Raw genomic sequence first — 22,384 nt, 5'->3', positions numbered from 1 at the left:
AAGAAACTAATTAACCACAGCTCCTTGGCAAGGGCGGTCAAGCGACATGGGGCAATGAACCAGCGAACAACAAATCTGCTAGACAATAAGCGCTGCCTACACACTGTTCTGTCATTTGCCACAAAGAGGTGTAAGGCATACACGACAAGACTATACAACAGTTATGGTTTTCGTAAGCAATTATAACGCCGAGAGAAAAGTTAATTTCGCTTTACTTTTGGTTCTTTTTCTCTCGTACAACCACGGGGAAGGAAAACACGCCGTCCGTCTCTACCCTCATCACGTATTTTCAGACGTAACGGTTGCGTAAAAGTGTGCCAGGTGGCATTATAGATAAAGAAAAAAAAAGGAAAATGAGCCCAATTAACAGCCGTACCCAGTCTTCCACACACGTCAACTATTTTGCACGGCGCAGAAGGAGAAACTAGAGGTCGCATCCGTTATGCATCTTTAGTTTCACCCAACGCCATTTAATATGCTCAGCAGGACGTTCAGGTAAATAATTCTAACAGTATTCAGCTCGCCGCAACAGGATAGCCATCACTTTGAATCTTTGTTTCATGCATTATGCAAGCAAGGTCAGTTGGTAAAAGAAGGTGCTGCCGTACCATTCTAACAAAACAATGACGCCTCCCTACGCTGTGAAATAAAGAACTGAGTCGACTGACATAGGTGGGCTGGAGGCAAGGCGCGCGCGCGGCAAACGTTGTCAGCAAGGGAATCAAAGGATTAAAATGGGCGCTGTTGTTCCTTTTCTTTCGAAGGGGGGGACAACAAACAGCAGGTGGCGTCGAAATGGGCCTCTGCTCTGAACACTCAGAGAAAAAAAAAAAAGCAAAATGAGATATAACAACTGTAAAAAGAGCCCCCATCGAGCCTACACCAGGCTAACAGTCTCAAAGAAAGAAAGAAAGAAAGAAAGAAAGAAAGAAAGAAAGAAAGAAAGAAAGAAAGAAAGAAAGAAAGAAAGAAAGAAAGAAAGAAAGAAAGAAAGAAAGAAGACGAATGCGGCCAAGGCGGGCTGTGATGTGAATGATTAACGCCGAGCCGACATCTCGAGCTTCCCACGACCTGCGTTTCAAGCTTCCCTTCTTCACTATGGGAAACACTTGAGAGCTGCGTCAACCTGCAAATAGATGCAGCCCGACGTCATCGTTTAGCTTTCCGTTCGGTCGCACGTCCATAACAATCGCGTGGAAGTCAGAAGTCGTCGCGTCTTACCTTTTTCTTTATTGCTGACTTTTCTCGCGAACTGTTTTCGCGTTTCTTGCAAGTGGACGGGAACTCCTGCGGCCGGAGTCGAAGGCTGCCGACCAGCAGCGGCAATTACCACAAGCCACGCGTTGGAGCAAACGAGGGGGCGGCGAGCACCACTCCCTCCCTCTTTCCTTTTTGTCCTCTCTTTTTGATCCGCCCTCCTCACGCCGATCTCGTGCAAGCAATCGCCAGTGCCGAGAGGCCACTCGTGAGGCCATTGACGTAAAGACACGCGGACGCTCTCTCTCCGACCGCGTAGGGTGAGGAGGAGAGAAAGGGGGGGAGGGGGGGGGGGTCCCATCACGGCCACAAAGGCCCCCCGCGTCCAAGGTTGATTTCCATACGCCAACCGGAGCCTCGCGCAACTCACACGCCGAAACACCCGAGCCCGAGAGGGCGCGAGCTTTTTAGAGACCGCGGTGCCATCCCGTCCTGCACAGAGAGGCCCAGAAGGCATCCCCGGAGGAGGCTGCTCCACTCACACTCCCGCGGGCTACTCGACCGGCTGCTCCTGTCTCGGAAGCACAGCCCCGCGTAGAGCGGCTTCACACCTGTACACCATGCGGGCGCTAGGCCGAATCGTGACGCTCCTTTTCGGGGCTTCAGTACTGCTGGCCTGTGCTCCACCGACCGCCTTCGCGCTGAACATCACCGAGGAGCTCACGACACTCGCCAGCATCATCGATGTAACGACAACCAAGGCACCGGAGCCGAACATGCTGGAGCGCATGCGAAAGATCGTCCGAGAGCGCATCGATGCATCCTACGACAGCATGTCTGAGCGCTTTCTGTCGGCCAAAATTTCGCCCCCATGTGCCTTCAAGCTGCTCAAGTTCATTCACGCGCTTCGCAACTTCGAGCCTTGGACGGTGCGAAGTGAGTACTGATCATCCTGCTTCTCTTTTGCTCTGCAGTGATGCGAGGGAGTGAAACTGTGCGGGGCTGGAGTGTATTTTAAAACCATTGCTTTTTTTTTGTTTGGTCACGTTGCTAATTAGTCAGCATAGACCACACTAATTAGCTGTTCGGCAGAACATGCTACCGCTCTACTTGGTGTTGCAAGATGTGGAGAGGTCAGCCCAAAAATACGGACGAAAGACAAAGGGAGGACACATAGGCATTCGCGAACGACCTATGTGTCCTCCCTTTGTCTTTTCCCCGTGTTTTTACGCTGACTTCTTCGCATTGATTAGCTGCTGGGAGCTAATGCAACCTGCACTCTAGCCCATGTGCGTAAGGGGCGCGCCCACTCCGTCCTTTGGCACCTGCGCTACAAGTCAGGAATCGCTTTAGCAGAAGACATTTGCCGAACCCGCAAAACCGTGTGACCCTATACTGATCCGGCTTGCGTGACAAAGGTATACAAACACAAGGAATAAAGTACTTCTAGCAGCGAGGGAAATGTTCTCTTTATAATGAAACATGCACGGTATCAGGTGTGCATCTGCCGCCACATGTTTCAAATCACAGTGCCTAATATACGCGAGTGTCTTAGCTGCCTGTGATGCGAACTGTGCTCGATTTGTCGTTTTCTTGTTCATTCGAGCACATCCGTCGCGAATACTCGATGCGAGATGGATTGCCTCGACATATCGAGGCAACAACATTTTGCTGTCATTACGCGACGTGACGTCGCATGTCAACCTACGGCGCAGCATGGAATCCCAGCGCGCTGTCGATTAATCAGTCCTGCCGGCGTCTGGAGAAGGCGCGCCAAGGAAAACAGTCCAGGGAAGCCCGCTTCCCTGGAAAACACCGACGGCAGAGAATACTCACGTGCCGCGGCGCGTACAGCGTCGGGCGTTACACAATATAAGCAGGCGGGCAGATAGATTGACGGGTGCCTCTTACATTGCCCCAGCGCTGGGGTAGCCTGGCGCAAGCAAAACGGCGGTAGCGAAGGTCAACGCTGCATGCAGGCAATGGGTGCAAGGGCGCCCGGAACGAAGCGTTCCGGCGTCACCTGCGACGAGCGGCCTTCGCGCTTCAATGAACAAACACGCGCCGTGGTCTGGGCCAAGAAAATAAGTAGGAGGTGCAGTCGATCAAAAACTTCGGCGGTTGGTATACGACCACGGTACAGGCGAGTTTTCGCCCACTGTTCGGAGCGGCTGCGAGTCCCGACGGAGGTCGCAGCTTTTTCGTGAGGTTTAGAGTATAGTAACTCTAGTAAGGTTCACAGCGCTTCCGTCCTGCCGCTACGACTGGACAACAGCCACGCGAGTAGACGAGTTTTGACGCGGCGATATCAGGATGGCGCGAGAGCGAATATTTTTCTCTTATTTTTCTTATTCGAGACGAATAAGGCGCCGCTTTTGTGCATAGGACCCCTTCCGCCCGCACTCATGTTACGTTCGTCCTTCGCCTTTAGCTGAGTGAAGTATGTTCAGTTTCGCTTGCAACGAACACGCTGCTTCAGTGACCCAGTTTCGTGGCACGGAGAGGGAGACAGCGAGGACGACACCCTCTAGCGGTAGCGAAACAAAAGCTTACTCAACGTGCGTGCAAGTTTATCACACCGCTTGTAGTAGACGATTAAATGTCCTTTTTTTGTTTTCTTTATGTATTGCTCGCACGGAAACGATACGCCCTCGTAAGTGGTGTGCGGAACGTTGCATGCGCGAAGTACGCTTAAAGGGCAACTCCGGAGGTTTTTTGACATGCGAATATTCTAATAAAAATTTTACTGTATATTCTCCTCTCCGTCCTGACGCATTCTACAAAATTTGGGCGCCGTACGATAATCCGTTCGCGCGCAACACGACTTTAAAATATGCTGTTTTCATGGCTTAAGTTGAGACTATTTCTGCCGGCAACACTGAGTTTCTGACGTCACAAACAGTGTACCTGCGTTACTGTCCACTTCCCGCATGATTATGAAATTGTGAGGCTTATATTGAACTACCTCAGACATTTTATGCAATGTTTCATGATTTCCATACGTTATTTTCACCATCCAATGCACGTACGAGTGTTTTTCTAATACTGAGTGTGACGTCACCATTTCGTCACCTGGGACGTCGTTTCTAGCCGTGAAAGCAGTTTCGGTTTCGATTTGCTGTTTTTCTTTTTTAAAAATACTTCTAATTGGAATTTCGAAAAACGGTTTTGTGTGTTGAAGTCAGGTCGTGCCGAGGAATGTAATTCAATGAAAAACAGAAAATGATGGAAAAACCACCGGAGTTGACCTTTAACAACGCGGGAGAATAAGGGACGCATCGTTGACGTGGTTCGTACGCTTTAAATACGAATAAGAAGTTTTCTGCTCATTATGTGCCTGATAAGAAGCACAAGAAAGGGAGAGAGGAAAAAGCGCGTGGCAAGCAGATTGCAAAGACAACAGACGCACAGTGAAGGAAACATTAAGGGGATGTGTCGAAAAAACATAGGTTGCTTGCCACCCCAAGCTCATCGTTCACAGGTTGGAAACAAGTGGTGAATTCGAATAGAAGGCATACCTTTTTAACTAGTACTCGCGCAAAACACTGCGAGCCATTTTTTGACATCGCTATTTATATTTGCTTCATTAACACTAGGTTCGCATCTAATTAATAGAAAATTGGCATAGAAGAAAGACAGAGAAACAAAAAAAAAAAAACGCTTCATCCTGCACCCCCTCCCCATTCGGCATTCTGCATTGAAAACTTTAGCCACATATGAGTACTCCTGGGGTTGAGAAGCACTAGTGGGCCCTGGCGCATCTCAATAAAGCACCGACAGGCTAATTATTCGCATGCGTGCATCCTCGAGGTACAGAATTCGGCTTGTTACAAAAACAGGCGATCCAATGCGTTGTGCTGTGTATTTTGCGACATACACAGAATAATGCTAAAGTCTGCAGCATCTTGCCGGCTGGAAAATAACACTCTAGAGCCGGTATATCGCCCCCGAGTAGAACGTTCTTTTTCGATTGCGCGTGAGAAACTCCGAGCTTTCGCGTCATGGCATTCCAGTATTGTGAAGCAAAAACAGTTCTCTCGATGAAGGCGAAATTAAAGAAAAACTCGCTTTGCTGTGTGACGTCAGTGGAAGTTAAAGAGCCTTAGGGGGCCGTAATTAATCTGGAGTCGTTATCAACTTCGCCCTTATCTTTTCCTGGCATTGCAACTTTAAATCTTACAGCTATATCAGAAATCAGTCGCTGCTCCATAACTAAGCAGTTCTAGCGTCAGCCACTCCCTCGAGCAAGTAACATTCTAAACGAAAATCTCTAACGTAAAGTTGACAAGGCTAGAAAATTCCTTTCGAAGTCTTTGCTGCCTATCAGGGCCACATTGCGCACTGGAAGCTATTAAACATGCGCCAGCGGACTCAGGGCAAGGTTGTCGACTGGTTTAAGCAGTGTCTTTTCTTTCTCGAGCGGAAGCGAGCCGGATGTGCCCTTCGTGCTGATTTGCATCAGTGTTATGCATGCCTAAGCAATACCGCTGTGCAAAGCGCGATTGCTCAACCGCTGAATTATCGAGGTTCGGCGGCGGAAAGTCACCAGGATCACCAAATGAAGGTCATGTGATTAATACATCCGATTTCTGCGCTGCATGATCTTATCAGGTGTTTGGTTAAAGTTACCGTAGTAAAGTATCGGAAATCTTATCTAGCTTATACTTGAACATCGGAAAGCATATCGAATGGTACGGCCTTGTATTGCCCGCGCACGACAGCTGGCTGAATAACAAAAGTGGAAGTACATTATGGTAATCCTTTGCTCAGGTGACACAAGCATATTGAATTCAGCCTTGTATGTGTCTTCCCCCCCCCCTTCCCCTTTCTCAATGTGTTACGCAAAAAAAAAAAAAAAAAAAAAAAGATCAACGAACTAAAACTCTTCGCCACGTTGGTCGGCACATCTTAGCGTGTACCAATGCCTCTATCGGTAAAAAGTGCACGAATAAAAACAGTTGGTGTCGTAATAGAGCAGAAATTAAATGCGGCAGCGGGGAGTTGATGTGACATTCTTGACCAAGTTCTTTTGAAACCAACGAAGCCGATTTGCGACTTAATTTTGTAATCATGAGAAGCAGAGAGACCAAGAGCAAACACCCCGCTTCAAGGCTTCAAGCGGGGGCACTATACATTTAGTTTAGAAACGCGGTCGTCCTGACTTCAATTCCCGACTCAGTTACGCCATACAAAGCATGCTGAAGCTATTTTAAAGGGTTTAACTTCCTAAATCCGACTCAGCCTGAAGCGCATGTGTATAGAGTATAGACTCTCAAATTGAGCATGCGACAAGCATACGAGGCAGGAACAACAACGGACACTGGCTAACCGATTCACGAATGCCAAGCGATTGTTTGAATGGTCAAAGTGGTTTAGCACGTAGACAGTAGTTCCCAAGAAGGCGGTTATTACGACCGATGCGCGATGAACGGAGAGGCTGCGCTTGGCACTGCATGCTCACCGAGGAGCCGTTGGTAGGCCTACAATAGAAGCAGTAGTTCATTTGGAAAGATCAGGCTGAACGATTTCACAGAGAAGGCGATGAGAGGACTGAAGGGGACATTGTTCGCCATGTCATATGCGTACGAATAAACTAGTCGAAATCTAGGTAGTTCTATACGATAAATGAAAGTCTGCCAGGCATGGGCCTACACAGACAGATCAGGACGACCCAGACAGGTGCTGTGATAAGCTGGTTGGAAATTCGCTGGAGTTCGAGGACACCAAATTTCTGGCGATTAATTTCTGAATGGGTGAGGGTTATGCTATAACCAGACGCCGAAATAAATAGGCATCGATGTTTGGAAGAGCGTCAAGGGAAGTTAGAGAATTGAGCCACCAGAGAGTCAATTTTTTTTCTTACTCATTGTCTTCCTTCTCAAAAGTAAATAGTCAGTACTTGAATCGGAACTGGCTTTTACAAACGCTGAACTGCGAGGAAAAGTGAAGTAAGAGACACGTGCTGAGAAGGCTACGCGATACTTAAGACAGATTTGTCTCGTTGATCTCGCTACGCAAGCCGTTTTGAGGACTGAGAGAGATATTTACGACATATACTAAAGCATGTCTGTAGCTGGCGAATAACCTGATATTTCTTTACTCACGACAGATATTCGCATTAGTACCCACCCTTCTCCTAAAATATATTTCTTTCCATCATAGGCAGCCCATACTTAGGCGACGTTAATGGGCCTCCTGCCAAAATCATGAATCGCAGCTTGCAGGCGCGCATATCTGGGCGCCGAGCCGTGGCGCTGCTCGGCACGAAGCGGTCTCTGTAATCACCGCCAAATAAGCAGGGCAATGTACGATCATATCCATTCGCTATGAGACGTTCAAAACGGTCTGCTTGTCTCGCGTCGTTCACGCTCCGCGAACAGGTAGTCCAAGGACAGCCGTAAAGACGGCTTTCGCGACATCGGCGACTTACAGTTTGGCCCGGCTAAGGCCACCGGTGCGTTAATAATTATTGCGAACGGTCCGTTACCTTAATATGTAAGTCCAGAAAGATTCCCCTCAGCACTGCTAAAAAATGCTAGCATACGCGCGGCTTCCTTGCGAAGCACTTCGGCTATACGCATGCGGTTGCACTTGTTTAGGGAGATGCGCTTTTTTTTTTTTTTTGCTTCAAGGATGGCGCACAACTTTATGCTGCTCGCGTAGCATGCGGTAGCCCTGTCTAGCGGGTGTCGTGCTTTCAGACGCGCCGTACCCTCGCGTCCTCCATAAATGGGTAAAGGTTACGTCTATCCGGCGAGTATGAAAGCGAGGTGTTCTAGTTGGAACTGCAGTTCTGTCTGCAATGGGCATTAAATCCGGGGTTTCTGAAAGGGGTTGGCGCGAGGCGGTCGCAGAGCATGGCTGCGGAGCGTCGCCCGGTGGAGGGTCTAACCTGTTATCGACGAAGCCGCTAAGCGCCCGGCGGGCAGCCTTGCGCGCGGCCCGCCGGAGGCATAACCCGGCGGCCGCTTCTGGCGCGCCGCACATTGCAGCCTTGAACGCGGGCCGGTCGCGTGCCGCCCGAGAAACGCGGCCGACGCATCGGACCCGATGATCGCTCAGAGGCGAAAGCCCATTTCTCGAACGAGGGCAGCGGTGAAGGTTGCCGTGCGTTGAAAACACGGAAGGCTGTCCTCGAGCGAGCGGAAGCCGCCGAGCTCTTCGGGGTGCCCCAGAAACAATGGACTCGCAGCCGCAACGGAAGGGTCCGGGGGTAAATGAAAAGGGGTGACGGGGATTATGTTTAAGAAAGAATGTAGAATGCAAATGGAGTGGCCAGGTGGGATGCGCTTCCAGAAGTGGAGATGCATTGTGAGGAAGTGGCGGCTGACACGCATCGGGCCTGTATTGAGAATGGGTTCGCCCGTTCCAAAAGAAACTGCGCCGCCGAAGGTCGCTTTAATTAACGGCCTTGAAGTCTCCCCCTCTGTCAGCACTTGCTACACGATGCGAATCGTGTACGCACGTGACGCAACGCGGACACAGCCAGAGCTGGAGCCGGCGTGCTTCCCCCGCTGTGCTGGCTAATCTAAATTGGGAGCAGGCTGGTTAGAAAGAAAGAAATTGACGCCAGTCGCGTGCAACTCAAAGTGTTCGCGCTACTTTGGAGCATGCGGTTGATTTCGCAACGACGGAAGTCTCATTTTTTCGGTGTTCAACTACTCGCGAAGGCGCACAGGTTAGAGATGCAAGGTTTTGCCCGGTAGCTAGGGCGGAACAGGAAGGAAAACAGACAGCGCTGGAACGGTCCCGCAGGTGCGGCGTTATTTCATAGGGTGCAACTTCGTGCGGCACGGCTGCGAATGCTATATCTGCTGAAGGGGTGTAACGACTGAGATGTTCTCATGTTGAAACGGGAGCTAGGATTTCACGGCGCATTATCAGCACACTTTACGGGGAAAACGAAGAACTAATTTTGAGGGCTAAAACATCACAAAAACACCGACGTGCTAACACAACACAGGCGCTGAACTAAACACTGAAGCTTATTGACAGACCACTTCTGTCTACGCTGATCACGTCTCGGTTTATATCCTTGTCGTCGTCATTATTGCCTATCCTTACGTACCAGTTTTTTTCTCGTTTCTTTTTTATTGTTACAGCCGTCAGTTTTAACCTAGGCCAGACGCACATTATTCCACGTTAAAATGTGCGTTTCAGTTAATTATCAGACTGATAGTAGGCCGACTAGCGCTGTTTTTTTTTTGTGTGTGTGCGTGTGTGTGTATGCGTGCTTATAAGTTCGCCCTGTCTCTCAGTGAACCTCACTTGTTAGCTCAGCTCTGTATTGTGTTGTCACGTCGTTGTTTTCTCGCAGTTTTTGTCACCAATCATTAATGCACCCCCCCCCCCCCCCCCCCAACTAGCCTTTCAGAAATAACCAAGTGCCGAGGTTTGAGCGTTCTCTTAAGCAACTATCAAATGGTTCGAATTTATCTGCATCATCTGAGTAGTTCTCCACAACTCACAAAAAGGGGGAGAGCCTGTTGCTTATCACCCGAGAAAGCTGGTCGTGCTGACAGAGCAACAAATGTGTTCAGCAGTGTGATAGTGCGTGCCATCAGAAAAGATGCATAGGCGACGCTCCGGAGCGGTAAATTTCAACGTCGATGTACTGACGTGTTAAGCAATTATGCAGCTCACTCTGGTTCGTACTCATCGTGGCACTGCGGTTTACCGAAGATTCATTACTTTATAACTCGGATATAAGTAAATATGTAAGGAGGAACCATACCATCAGATTTGATAATTTTCTTTAGCGGCGCAGGCGAATATTGTTTTAAGTGATACTGATGGCCAATACACAAAATAAATGTGCGAACGGTTGAATTATTCCCCAATAGCACAAAAGCCGGCGGCGGCGGGTTCAATGGCATGAAATTTGTATGTTGCCACCCCACCGGGTTACGGTGCCTTAACATACGTGAGAAAACATGTGTAGTGGTGAATGATGAAACGTAACATTTTGTATAGTCATGTATACGATGGGGGGTGAAACGTAGCATTAGTCAGCGCTTCAAAAGCAACGTGATGTAAGATGTAGAGTACGCATTTAGAAGCGTTATGTACAGTCATGGGTCATAGTCGTTGCAATGTTTTCACATTCTCGCACGTAAGCGGTCTTAAGTGTCTGCCGAATTCTATTTTTGAACATTTTTAACTGAGCGACGTTGTCGAAATGTTCTAGCGCGGCCCTGATGTGAGGTGATGCTAGGATGTTTTATTAAAAATGCGGAAAGTAAGCAGTCACACGGCTCCTGTGTTCCCACACACCATGGTTCCGTGATCAGATAGCGCGCAAATCGCATGTGATTGAGCAGCCCTGGCGCTGAGCGACGTTTAATCGCGTTGGTGCCATGCCTTCGGCAAGGGTCACCGATCAGTCACGCAAACGAGCACCCGCCATCTCTCGTCGGAAGGCTGGATCTAATGCACCATTCTAATGATGCCCCTTTGCCTGAACTAGCCCTTCAGCCGAAAAAGGAATAAAAAAAAAAAAAAAAAGCACCTCCCGCCGTCTGAAGGCTCGAAAAATACTGGCAGTGTCAGGGCGACGATGCAGCTGCAGACGTTGTAATAATCCATGCCTGACGGGCGGAGTCGGTGAGTCAAGGACCAAAAACAAAAGGCTGACGTATTTTCTTCAAGTACATCGCGCAATTACCGCGGTTCAATGTTCTTCGAGCGCCCGCTTTTGGTGTGGAAAATAAACCCGCTAGACAAAAGAAGCACTGGGGAAAAGCTTCTTTATTCCCAACACTTTCGCGTCGCTTGACGCCAAATCTTGGAAAGTAGATGTATACGCACATATGACGCGCGTCAGTTTAATATTTTTACAGGGGGCAACAAACCGCTCCGAATGACAATCTGCATTAAAGGTCAGCTTACGCTCTCCGTAATGGCGCCGGTCCTGTCTCCAGGTTTTGCTGTGGATGTTTATCGGAAGTGAAGCCGGCTTTTGTGCTATTGGGGAAGGAACGCACGAGTCGAATAACGTTGACCGGAGGGGCGCGCAATGAATTATTTATGGGCTCTTTGTGAGTGGAGAACAATAGACGAGAGGCGTTCGTTAAACTTACCTTTCCGTGAAATATTTACAAACCAAGGGATCACGCTGGCACAACGAGGGAGACAAAGCATTACACAACAGCCCCCCGCCTCCTCCTCTCTCCTTGACGCTCTCACATCTCTTGCTCGAACAGCAACGATGAGAGGAAGAGGTGCAAACAGAGACGCCGCTTTGTTCGCGAATGTTTTTCTCGCTTCACATAATTAACTGCTGGCCGACAACCCCCGAGACACGGCGATAGACGAAGACGCCACGCGCACCAGTCAACGCGAGCGAAAAACAGCTGCCGCCTGGCGGCACAAATGGCCACGTGAATGCCCGTGAAAGATGTGCTTCGCTCTTTTCGCGTTACAACATCGCGGCTCTCTGAAGTGATTGTTCCACATCCTCTGGATAATGCGGAGACCACGCTCACCGAAAATTGCAGTGGACGTTTAACAGACTTCACACGACCTTGACGAGTTCGATCTTTGCTCTTCTTGCGGCGAAGCCCCGAAGGAAGGGTAACACTTGTTCGCCTTTCAAGAGAAAGCCTTCCTTGGCGCTGGTGCTGGCGGGAGGTCCTCGTGACTCGTCTTTATTAGCGGACGTGCCATGTGCCGCAGGCCCAAACGTATCGAACAAGCCGCATTATTGGCTCCGCGCTCGACTTTTTCTTCCTTGTTTTTTTTTTTTCTTTTCGCGCCGGGTCTCCCAACCCACACCATTTCGTAGTTCCGCGATTGTCTTCCCCTGCTGCAAAGTGCGCAGTGTTGATTTTCATTCCCGCGACGAACGAGTTGGGGCACCTTACCGACCAGGTGTCCAATATCGTGCCCTTCACGCACACGGGTAACTGCTTCACATTCCAATGCTTACACAGGCGATCGCGACGCTGCCTGAATATATAATACAGGAACGCGCAACATGATCCATCGATGGGCTCGATAAAGCATACAGAGCTAAGAAACAAAACCATGCATACGTTGCGCACATTTAGAACGTTCCCGAAGTACGCCGACGGGGTTATCATTGCGGTTTCATTCACCCCTTTTAAAGTAGCCGCCTATAGTGTGTGTATACCTAACGTAAACGACTTGCCTTCGGCTGACCTCCCCTGATAGCTATTTGACCGGGTTTGCCATTTCAAGAGAACGCTGTCGCAACGCGTGGCGGGAGGTTATGCAGTACTCGGTGAAAACAAACAAGACAGAAGTGGTTGGAGGACGACTGCACAGATAGACGACCGGTCAGAAAGCAAGAAAAGGACCGTCGTCGTGCCTTTCTTCTGGTAACCTGAGGCTTTCGATATCGGTGACCTTGCGAGGCAGGGTTTGGCGGAACCAGTTTATGCTGCCGGTGGAGTTTCCAACGCCGCCGCATAACCAGTTTCAAGAACGGAATGGTTTATTATCTATGACCTCAAAGCTGCGCTGAAGAAAATAAATCCTAAAAAAAAAAAAAATGCGGTGCTCTCCCTTAGTGAAATGTTTACGGAAAGCAATATCAGTGAAAAACTTACCTTTACAGCCGCTTTTACACATACACAAATTTATTCCCTGTTATTGAGTTACGCGGTGCGCCAACCATCAAGCCTTATATGCAAAACGTGCCTTACATACAAAAAAAAAAAAAAGATATCTTTTGCCAAACTCGCATTTCTGGGCAATGTAAATAAGGACGCGTCTCTGACGGTGCCATTTCTATTTTATTTTATGTTTTTAGCCAAGAGAGCTGCTTTGTCAACTGAGGGAGGAAATGTATTTTGGTTCTGGGTCAGTTTTTTCTGTGTCATTCGCTTCGGGCAGCTGCGGCCGTTGTTAATGCTTGTCAAGTTATCATAGATAATTTAACTTTCTGTAATCAGGTATACTTTTGAAGTACGCTCATGCTTGCATGCTGTGAATCTATTATTTAAATTGACAGCCACCTTGTGTTCACCCATTAAACGGCTGAGGTTTAGAAAGTTCCCCAGATTTCATTCATGGCTTCGGTGCAAAAGTGCGCGATTGCGACGCGCCTTACACTTGTCCGAACGCCATCCGACTCCCGCTTGTCAGCGAGCACTTGCCAGAGCGAGTCTCACGACCTTGAATTTGCGTTCGGTTTAAGTTATGCTAAGCTGGGGGTACAAACAACCTTGGTGAGAGATTGCAGTGGTCGTAACCGGGCGCCTTCCTCTTGCAGTGATCGATGCGTCGGGCAAGTATCCTACTGGCCTGTTCCAGGGGTCACTGTCCGACCTGGGCGCCTACGACCAGTGCATCGAGACTGTGGTGCGGGACGAGTACGGCGGAGAGAAAGTGCGCGCCCAGTACTGCAACGTGCACATCAAGCTGGGCAGCGACATGTCCTTCCTCGAGCACGTGGACGACGCCCTGCGTCTTTCGCACCGCAGGGTACGTGGCTTGCGCTCTGATCCCGGGTAGTAGAGCCGAGTGCTGCTAACGAAGCTGAACCCTTCGCAGTGAAGGCTCCACCTAAATCTTCAGTCCCGCTGTGTGGCGCAATGGTTAAGGCTCTCGACAGTGGTGTCCAAGGATGCGGAGTCGAATCCAGGCCGCAGCGGCCGCTTTTTGATGGCGGCGAAAACCTAGGAGTCCGTGTGCTGTGTGATGTCAGTGTACCTTAAATAGCCTCAGGTGGTCGAAATTTTCCCAGCCCTCCACTATGGTGTCTCTCATATAGCCTCAGTCGCTTTGCGACGTTAAGTCCCATAAACCAAACCAACCAAACCTACAGCCTCGGTGCACTTCCAATGGGAAGGTGACAATATAGGCCCGCTTGCTCGTAAAACATTGGGTGTGACCCCTAGTACACTAATTCTGAGTGCGCGAGCGACGAGGCGACTTGTGTCTTCGTGATCAATGCTATAGTTACTGAGAGCACGAAGGCTATATCATCGCCTGCGCTGTAGTTCATGAACCGTGAGCACCTATTGCTAGGCTTACCTTGGCGACTGGTAAATTCAATTCGGGGCTTAGGGGCACAACGTTTATAAAGTCTCAGCAAGTTTTGTAGGGGGGGGGGCTTCCGATAATTAGCATTGTTCCTTCTTTCATAACTCGAGTGACCTTCAGGCGGCTTCGTTCGGAACTGGTGAAAGGATACTATGCTGTCAGTGGAAAAGCTACCCGATTTCGGTCCCGCCAGACGTAGCCAAGTGAAAGGCGGGCAGCCTCGCTTGGAAAGGAAAAGCTGACCTCTTCCTCCCAGGCATAGGCTCCCCGACTGCTAGTACGGTGCAGCTCAAACGTGTGCCGGAAACGTAGATTCGTGAATCCCGAATTGGTTAACGGAAGCAATCAAACAATTTAGACTGTGAAAGTTGCGACTCGGCTATTGCCTCGATGGTTAGCCGACGTGATTGAACGGGACAATATAGAACGAAATTGTACGACGAAAGGAGCGCATAATAAGTGAATAATAAGGCTGCAAGTACGCAAACAATTTCAAAGCAGTGCCCCATGTTTAACAAGGCACCGATCACGTCCCTTCATAACGAAGAGCTAACTACAGCATAAGGCAAAATGTAAAAGTATGAAACATAATTTTAAAGCCCGTGTATTAAGACACAGAAATACAAACGTATGTTAGGCAGTCACCCGCGGCTAGTGGCACTTTTGAGGAACGCAACGCATCGAAACAGATGTAAATGGGATTCCCAGAAATGTTTTTCTGGCTTCGCTGGGTATCCGAGGAGGCGGCCATTCTTGATCAGCTGCCGAGGCTTTTGAAGAAAGGGGGGAAAAAGAGGGCTGATAGCTATTTAAAACGTCGGGATTATTTTCTGTTTGGATACAGGAAGGCCATGCCACCAGCAGATGCTTGATGAACTGGTTGTTTCTCCGAATCGCACAAGCTTCTCGCGGAGTAAGACGCGCTGCCGCAAGCGCTACATTTTCTCACTAAAGCAGTCGGTCAAACCAGACAGCCTAGATGGCACTACGCGAAAGAACTTTCCCAAACGCCATCGCAAGCAAGCGAAAACGAATCGCGCACTGTAGCAGACGACGGCGCAGCTGGCCTAACAGCCTCTAGCGTTCGCAAGCAACCCTAGAATTGCAAAACCTCTAATTCTGTCAATGATTTCGCCAGCATGGAGCGCCGTTCGTTGCTTTAAAAACTACACGGTGCCACACATGCCCTCCCCAGATTTTCCTACTCACCGTGCTTTTTTCCAAGAAAAATGTCGCGCTTGGCCTGATGTGGCAATTTGAGATGCAGTAACCGCTTATCCGACTGCCGCTTTAACCAAGAGCAGATATTTTATTTTCATTTTCGTAAACACATAGCTAACAGTTTCTGGCACCTATGTGTCCTTTTTACGCCTTCTTATGACGAACGTCGGTAAATATCTGTCCATCCGTGCGCCATTGCTGGTCCTCTCATTCGGCTGTCGCATAATGCGAGAACGATGCATTGATCTTTCAGTTATCTAAGCATCTGACAGGCGCTATAGTCGCCTACTTTCCTCGCTTACTCCCAACACCGGCGGAACCTCATTACCACCTTCCTACTCTACACGCCACCGCCGCAGTTTATAAACATTTATTTGTTATTTTAACTTCCCGCTTCATGAAAGCAGCCCTGTGCAAACGAACCGTAACCGACCGACCTCCGCCGCTGAGGTGGCCGAGTTCCTCTTAAGGTCGGTTTCCGACCTTGGCAACGTATCAAAGAGGAAAGAAACGAAGCTAAAAGCCAAATAATGGCGAGAAATACCCCGTAGAAAGTGTGTGCTCGAAGTGTGTTTTACCGCGGATGAACTACAAGCGCGGTGGCATCGCTTCTCGGTAGTCGTTCATTCAATAACGGTTCCCCTGAAATCCCGGCGCAAAGAAGACATTGCGCGCCTCGACTGAAACTCCCTTCTGAAGGCGCCGCGATTGTTTACGCGAAGTCCATATGTGGACGCGCCCTTGCGATTATTCTCTCGATGGCTTTCAGAAGACTCCCCGAGCTGCGAGATGCTATAAAGAAGATAAAAAGAAGCTCCTGAAAGAGCGGAGAGGGAGATGAAGGGAGTGGAGATTGTAGCCAGATCCGGGATGGTTTCTCGAAGCAAGCGCTGAGCTAGAGCGACGAACATGCAGTCTTTTCTTGGTGTTGCAAATGGGCTACATATGTAAACAAACAAAAAAAAAAGCACAATACAGAAGCTGCTTTGTGTCCCGCTGTTCGTATAGATCGTGGTGAAACTTTATTACCAGCGGATACAGAGGAGCGAGCTGAATGGGCTATCCTTCGGACAGCGGCGGCGTTTTCAGTGAGCTGGAGACGCTTGATCTGTACGTGTACGCGGGTCGGGGATGGTTAGTATAGAGCCTCCCAGTGATCAGAGTCGCGTATGAAGTGGCTCGCGGGCAGGGACTGTGGGCATTCCCATATCCTATGATTTAGATCGGCTTTGGCATCACAATTTTTGCATTTGCTTGAATAGAGTCCTTCTGAATATAAGCTCCACAATTGGGGATTTGGATAGGTGTTAGTTTGAAGCTTACGCCATGCTTCGGCCAGGCGTTAGGAGAGCGTTTTGTCTGCAGGGGGAAATCTGAGTATGGCAAGCCTGAAGGGTTGCAGGATTTCTTTATAAGAAAACAACCTGTCCTTGCAGGAGTATATGGCGGGTGAACTGCACGACATGTCTCGGCAGGGCAGTTCACGAGCTAGGATAATAGCCGCTTCATTACCAGCAAGGGGGTTATGAGCAGGCGTCTAGATTAGGCGAATGCGTCGCGGGGGCTGAGAATTTTTAGAATACAGGCTGCTTGTGAGGAGATTCTTCCCAACGTGCAATTACGTATCACCAGTTCTGAGTCGCTGACTATCGTTTCTGCCGAGGATTCCACCATGGCTACAGCAACGGCTGTTACTTCTCCAACATGTGTGTGCTGAGTACGTACAGTGTCCCTTGTTATGAATGTACCATGCTTTGGGGTGACGATAGCTACCATCTTTTCAGGTGATGAATCTGCTGCATGGACATACACAACAGACATACCATTAAAAAAAAAAAAAACGTTTGGCCAAATATTTGACTCTCTCTGCGCGACGCTCAGCGTGGAAATCAGTATGCATGTTCCGAGATATCGGTGGGATGACCAAAAGCTATCGTATGTGTTTGGGCAGGTCCGTTTTTGGTGCGCCTTGTCGTTCGTAATTAATGCCTAGCGTGGACAGAATGTGTCTACTGCGAGTTAGCGCGCCCGATAGCCGCTCATATTGCGAGATGGTGACTGCTTCAATAATCTCACCTATAGGGTTTTATGAATACCGAATCCTAAGGCTCTCTCCGTCGCTGTGTGAATGGGTAGCTTAACTGCTTGTTTAACGGATTTTCTGTTTACGTTTTGCCCTTTCTTTCTTTTTTTTCAGCTGGCTTGATATGTAGATAAGGGAGTATGTTGGAAAATAATTTGGGTGGCTGATACAGTGTAGTAATTTCTTTCATTCCATTTTCTTTCAAGCATGCTTACTATCCGTCGCACCGAGTGGTGAATAATTGCTGCATAGAGTTGGTGGGGAGCAACATTCAATTTAATGAGCCATGTGCAGGACGAGAGAGGAGTAGAAGTCGCGGCAGTCGCTTTAAGATTTCGTCCCTTGGCGCTTTTTTGTACTCCAAAAAACACGGCGTATTGAAAGCTTGCGTCAGTGCTATCGTCAATGCTATCGTCAATGCTAAAGATTGCGTCAATGCTATCCGCGTATTTTCTGGGCATTTCCAAGTCCGCCGCACTTGGCATTTGTGGTGACATTGAGAAGCACAAGTGTGACCTGATACCATAGTTCTCGCGGTTAAATTCGTTTGTGTGCTTTAATCGGGTCCCTTAAATAACGCTTTAGATGCGGCACTTCCTATGTCGAGGAAGGGTAAGAACTATGGAACTAGAAGATTATCCACTTAGAGAGCCTTTGTCATCCCAAATATGAAATGGTGCCTAAGACCTAGCACTTTACACGATTCATTCTTTTATAATCTTTTCTTTCAGACGCCGACATTTTCGAGGTTCCAGAACAGCGAAATCGTACATGGTGTTAAAATCGGGCTTTGCATAGTGCAAGAGTGCAAACCAGAAGACATCGAAGCCATCGCCGGTGTTTGTAAGATATAATTTTTTTCTCTTTGTTTTCCCCTATCGGCTTTTTATTTCCGCAATACCTCGTCATACTTGGTTTGTCACATACTTGCATGGGGACGGTTAAGATTGTCGCTGCACCGATACCAATAAAGAAGGAGGGAAAAGAAAAACAGCGAAGACTAAAATTAAAACAAGCCCATGCTTTTCAGCAGGTTCCATGCTTTCAGCAGTGTTCAAACACTGCTGAAAGCATGGAACCAGCCCACATTTATTACGATTTCAAATGTTCACACGTTGCTTAAAACGCCTCCGTCTTGTATAGCTGGCAATGCTGGCTGTTCCCACGCCGCTAAAGTTTGCCTCGAAAGAGTGCCACATTGGTGCCAAAGCGCGCAAGACATTCGCAAGCGAGAATGTTACCTCAGCACGCGACGATTCCTGTCTTGCAGTGATTACCGCCGGAGACACCAAGGTCAAAGTGACAGACTGCGCAACCAATGTGCCCCCCGAGATCGACACTACGCAGGCAGCGATCATGTAAGTCTGCGAAGGTCCCACGAAGGATTAGCTGCATTCGTGGACTTTCCAGCATGACTCGGAAAACTCCGGAAAATATTACACGTGACCCGACAAGCTGGTCGTGTGAACTGGCTGCGAGTGCAGTCCGCAGGCAACTTGCCTTGGAGAGCGCGGTCTTGCACAAAAGGAAGAGAGGAGGGGGGGGGGCTCTCGCTCCTTCCACTTTCTCCTTTGGTGTGGTGGTGCAGTGTCGATGGAGCAACTGTCCTTACTCGTATACACGGGAGGGATGACGTCGCGCCTCTTTTAGACACTGTTCGGACCTCTAGTGCAAAATAATTAATAAACTTACGTTATTAAATTTTACTTTGGTGCTTATAATTACTCATATGTGAGTTGCTTTGCTTCCGGATACAATCAAAATTATAATCATGAATCAGGGTGGCAGCTGGGCATCAATGTGTAAATGCGATGCTGCTTGGAGCCTAACTGCGTGGAGCTCCTTTCTTTCTAGAATATATTAGTGATAGCACGTGCATTGTGACTTCTATGCATTACCTCTCGAAGTCTGGTAAATTATGCGCACGACATTCTTTATACACTGTGTTGTGAAGACAGTCTGGGTTAAGTTCCCTGGTTCCTGGCGGGCGGGCAGTTCATATACGTAAGAAAAGTTTGTCAGCTTTGGTCTTGGTAGCCTGTAAACTAACGAATCGTGCAGAGAGCAAAACAATTGTCTAGCACGACCGAGTTGCGTGCTCCTGGCTACGCGTGCACGTCTATAGATAACCGCCTTATTTATGAGTGAACATACGCAGCCGAACTGACATCACTGTGCAACTTTTCTCTGCTTCGGCGCCTGCTTTCGTCGTCAGAACGCTGTCCGCGCTGGCCACAATTAGGAAACAAAAAAAAAGGGGGGGGGGGAGGGGGGGGGGAAGAAAAGAGAAGCCAGCAGCGGCGCGCAGCGCATACAGTTCTCTGATGACGCAACCAGTCGGTGCAGCCCATGGTGGAAGAACAACCGGGGTGCAGCCCTGAAAAGACAGGCACTGCTATCGTTTGGCCCCGAATGCTTGCTCATAGTGGGTCTGGAATCAGGTGGTTTTCGATGTATGCCGCGCGCGTAGCCCCGAGTACGCAGTTAAGTAGTTCTAGAGAAATGTTTTGCCTTCGTACGTCTTGTATCTGTCGATTCAGAAAAGAACGCAGATATACGTCAAGCTGAACAAATAAAAACAAAAAAACAACACACGATTTGTTACTTAGAGAAAGATTTAAAATATGTCAGTATTCTCTGATTAAGAACTCTCCAGTTTCTTTTCGGCCGAATGGATCATACACTTCCTACTTTAAGGTGTGGTTTGCGAAGACACTGCGAACCTAAATTAGATGGGGAACCTGTATGTAAATACGACGTCGTATTGCATATAGAATATAGCACATTTTTCTGTATGACGTCAAACTTCGCTGCATTTAATCAGCCCTGTAATATGCTCCCTGAAATGAAAGTCGAAAAGAAAGTGCTCACTTTCCAAGAATTACTCATGATCAATTTCAAAGGGTCACGTACGCAAGTCCTTCTGGACTGGCCCTTCGTAACTTACGCCGAGCTCCAGACAACTGTGGCATGTCTCACAAAATAAAGCAAAAAGAGTGGCAGGCTGCTGTGGGATGTCGTACGCTTGACAACTGGTACCTCGGTCTCAGGCTGCCTGTCACGCACGGCGTATGAAGCAGCCGCTTCCGCCTCGTTTGCATCTGAGCAGCGCGCCCTTGACCGGCTGACAGGACCCTTGCCTTGCTAACTTTGTCGGTCCCAAGTGTTCCAGGCATATTTCTGTCAGGTGCCACTCCCTTGTATAGCTGACGTGCTGGACAGGGCGCGATGACGTAGTTGCGTGAAAATGACGCTGGTGCTGCTTTGGTAACGATTTGTGTATAATCGACTCCCTTGGGCGGGCGACCCCATCACCGCATGCCGTTGTTGACCGCTCGCGTGTTGATGCCGCTGTCACACGGTTCGCTGGGAAAAGAACCTGTTTATAAGAGGTCTTCATCTTTTGACAAATGAGCAGTCGATTGCATAAGCAGGGCCTCGAGCTGCCCAAAGGCTACCGCTTGACTTAAAGCTTAGAGCCAGTCTTCCTTTTTTTTTTTTTTTAATGCAGAAAAATGTGCGCAGCGCTGTTTATCTCTGCGACCCTTTCGACACCGAGTACATCGTTCCCAGGCTTGATTAGGGACATAGTCAGCGATGAATCGACGCACGCCAGAAATGCTGAAACAGGGGCGGACCTGAATGCTGGGACCGGACGCGCCAGGAAGCTTGCAATTTTCACGCCAGCGCGCGCACAGCTACTGTGAAACGGGGCGCATGCATATTTATTCCGTGAGCGAACGTAGAGAAGCCGCACTGAGAAATCAAAACAAGCGAATTCCGGTATTTATGACGTCAGACAATTCTGACCTGGGCATCCAGCCAAATTGTGACGTCAGTGGGCCAGTAGCGGCAGCGCATGTGGCCGAGAGCGACGAAGGGCGGTGCTGGTTATGTGAGAAAAAGAGGGGAGGTCCGTTGGAGGCGCGTTGGAAATGCCCCCCTCCACCTTACCTGCGCATTCAGATTGCGCAGCCGAGTGTCGCGCCCGCTGCCCCGTCGCAGTCGGCGGTTTTCTTTTCAGCGGTACCCATTTGGCAACGGAACTGATTCTCACGCCAGGTGTAATTCATGCGGAGATACAGCAGCCGAAAGGGGAAAAAAATCGCATAGACAACCAATAAAAGACTGACGCTGGCTAGACGCGAGAAAATGCACAATGAGCCTTGTGTGCAGCTTTCTTCTGTTTGGCCAAGGCTGCGGCGTTTTCGGCTATTTATCGTTCCTCGAGACGAGTATTCCACGAACTGGCGGCGGGGGGGGGGGGGGGGGGGGGGGGGGGGGGGGTGCTGCATGGTGGCAAGGGCGCTTGTGCTCGCACGCGTGCTCGCGATCGGTTTATCGTTAAAAAGGAAGTTCTCACGCGGTGCCGCGGTCACTTCGATGCGAGACATGTTTCCCTGACGTCCGCAAGCACAAATTTCTGCGTCAGGGCAGACTGCGACGCCTTTCGATGCTTTATGTGGCTACTTACTCTTCCGTTATGCGAATAAAGATGGTCGCAGGTGAATGAAAAATAGCGAATATGCGTTTTCCACTCAAATTGCGCATGCTTCAAAGAGTGCTGAGCTGAAGCTCTATGCATGGGAGACAAAGGCGGCAAGCACATGAAAGACGCGGCGAAGAGCAAGCCAGCAGTCTTAAGTGGCAGGTGCATATCCATATTTTGATGGAAGTATCATGCCAAAGGCTCACGTATTAAGATCCTGAGCCACATCAAGAAGCCTCGCGAAATGCCAACATTCAGGCAAATATTAGGGAACATGAACCCGTTCGAATAAATCCTCAGGGCTTCATTGCGTTGCGTCCAGCAGCCCAAAGAAATTGTGAGTCGTAAACGTATCCGGTAATTTATGAACAAGTGTTTACTTTGTA

General features: G+C 49.0%; 1 protein-coding gene across 1 annotated transcript in view; it reads left to right on the top strand.

Moving 5' to 3' along the window:
* Window positions 1-1,675: 1,675 nt before the first annotated feature.
* Window positions 1,676-22,384, top strand: part of LOC146202815 (nose resistant to fluoxetine protein 6-like) — a 37,738-nt gene continuing 17,029 nt past the window's right edge. The window contains exons 1-4 of the mRNA XM_084585138.1: window positions 1,676-2,133; window positions 13,433-13,644; window positions 18,241-18,352; window positions 18,780-18,867. Coding sequence (XP_084441264.1) covers window positions 1,818-2,133; window positions 13,433-13,644; window positions 18,241-18,352; window positions 18,780-18,867 — 728 coding nt within the window. The 5' untranslated portion in view covers window positions 1,676-1,817. The remainder of the gene's footprint in view (window positions 2,134-13,432; window positions 13,645-18,240; window positions 18,353-18,779; window positions 18,868-22,384) is intronic.

Source organism: Amblyomma maculatum, chromosome 1 (genome assembly GCF_055883805.1).
Source record: "Amblyomma maculatum isolate TAMU_Amacu chromosome 1, ASM5588380v1, whole genome shotgun sequence".
Classification (NCBI taxonomy): Eukaryota; Metazoa; Arthropoda; class Arachnida; order Ixodida; family Ixodidae; genus Amblyomma; species Amblyomma maculatum.
This window is presented reverse-complemented; position numbering and strand designations above follow the sequence as displayed.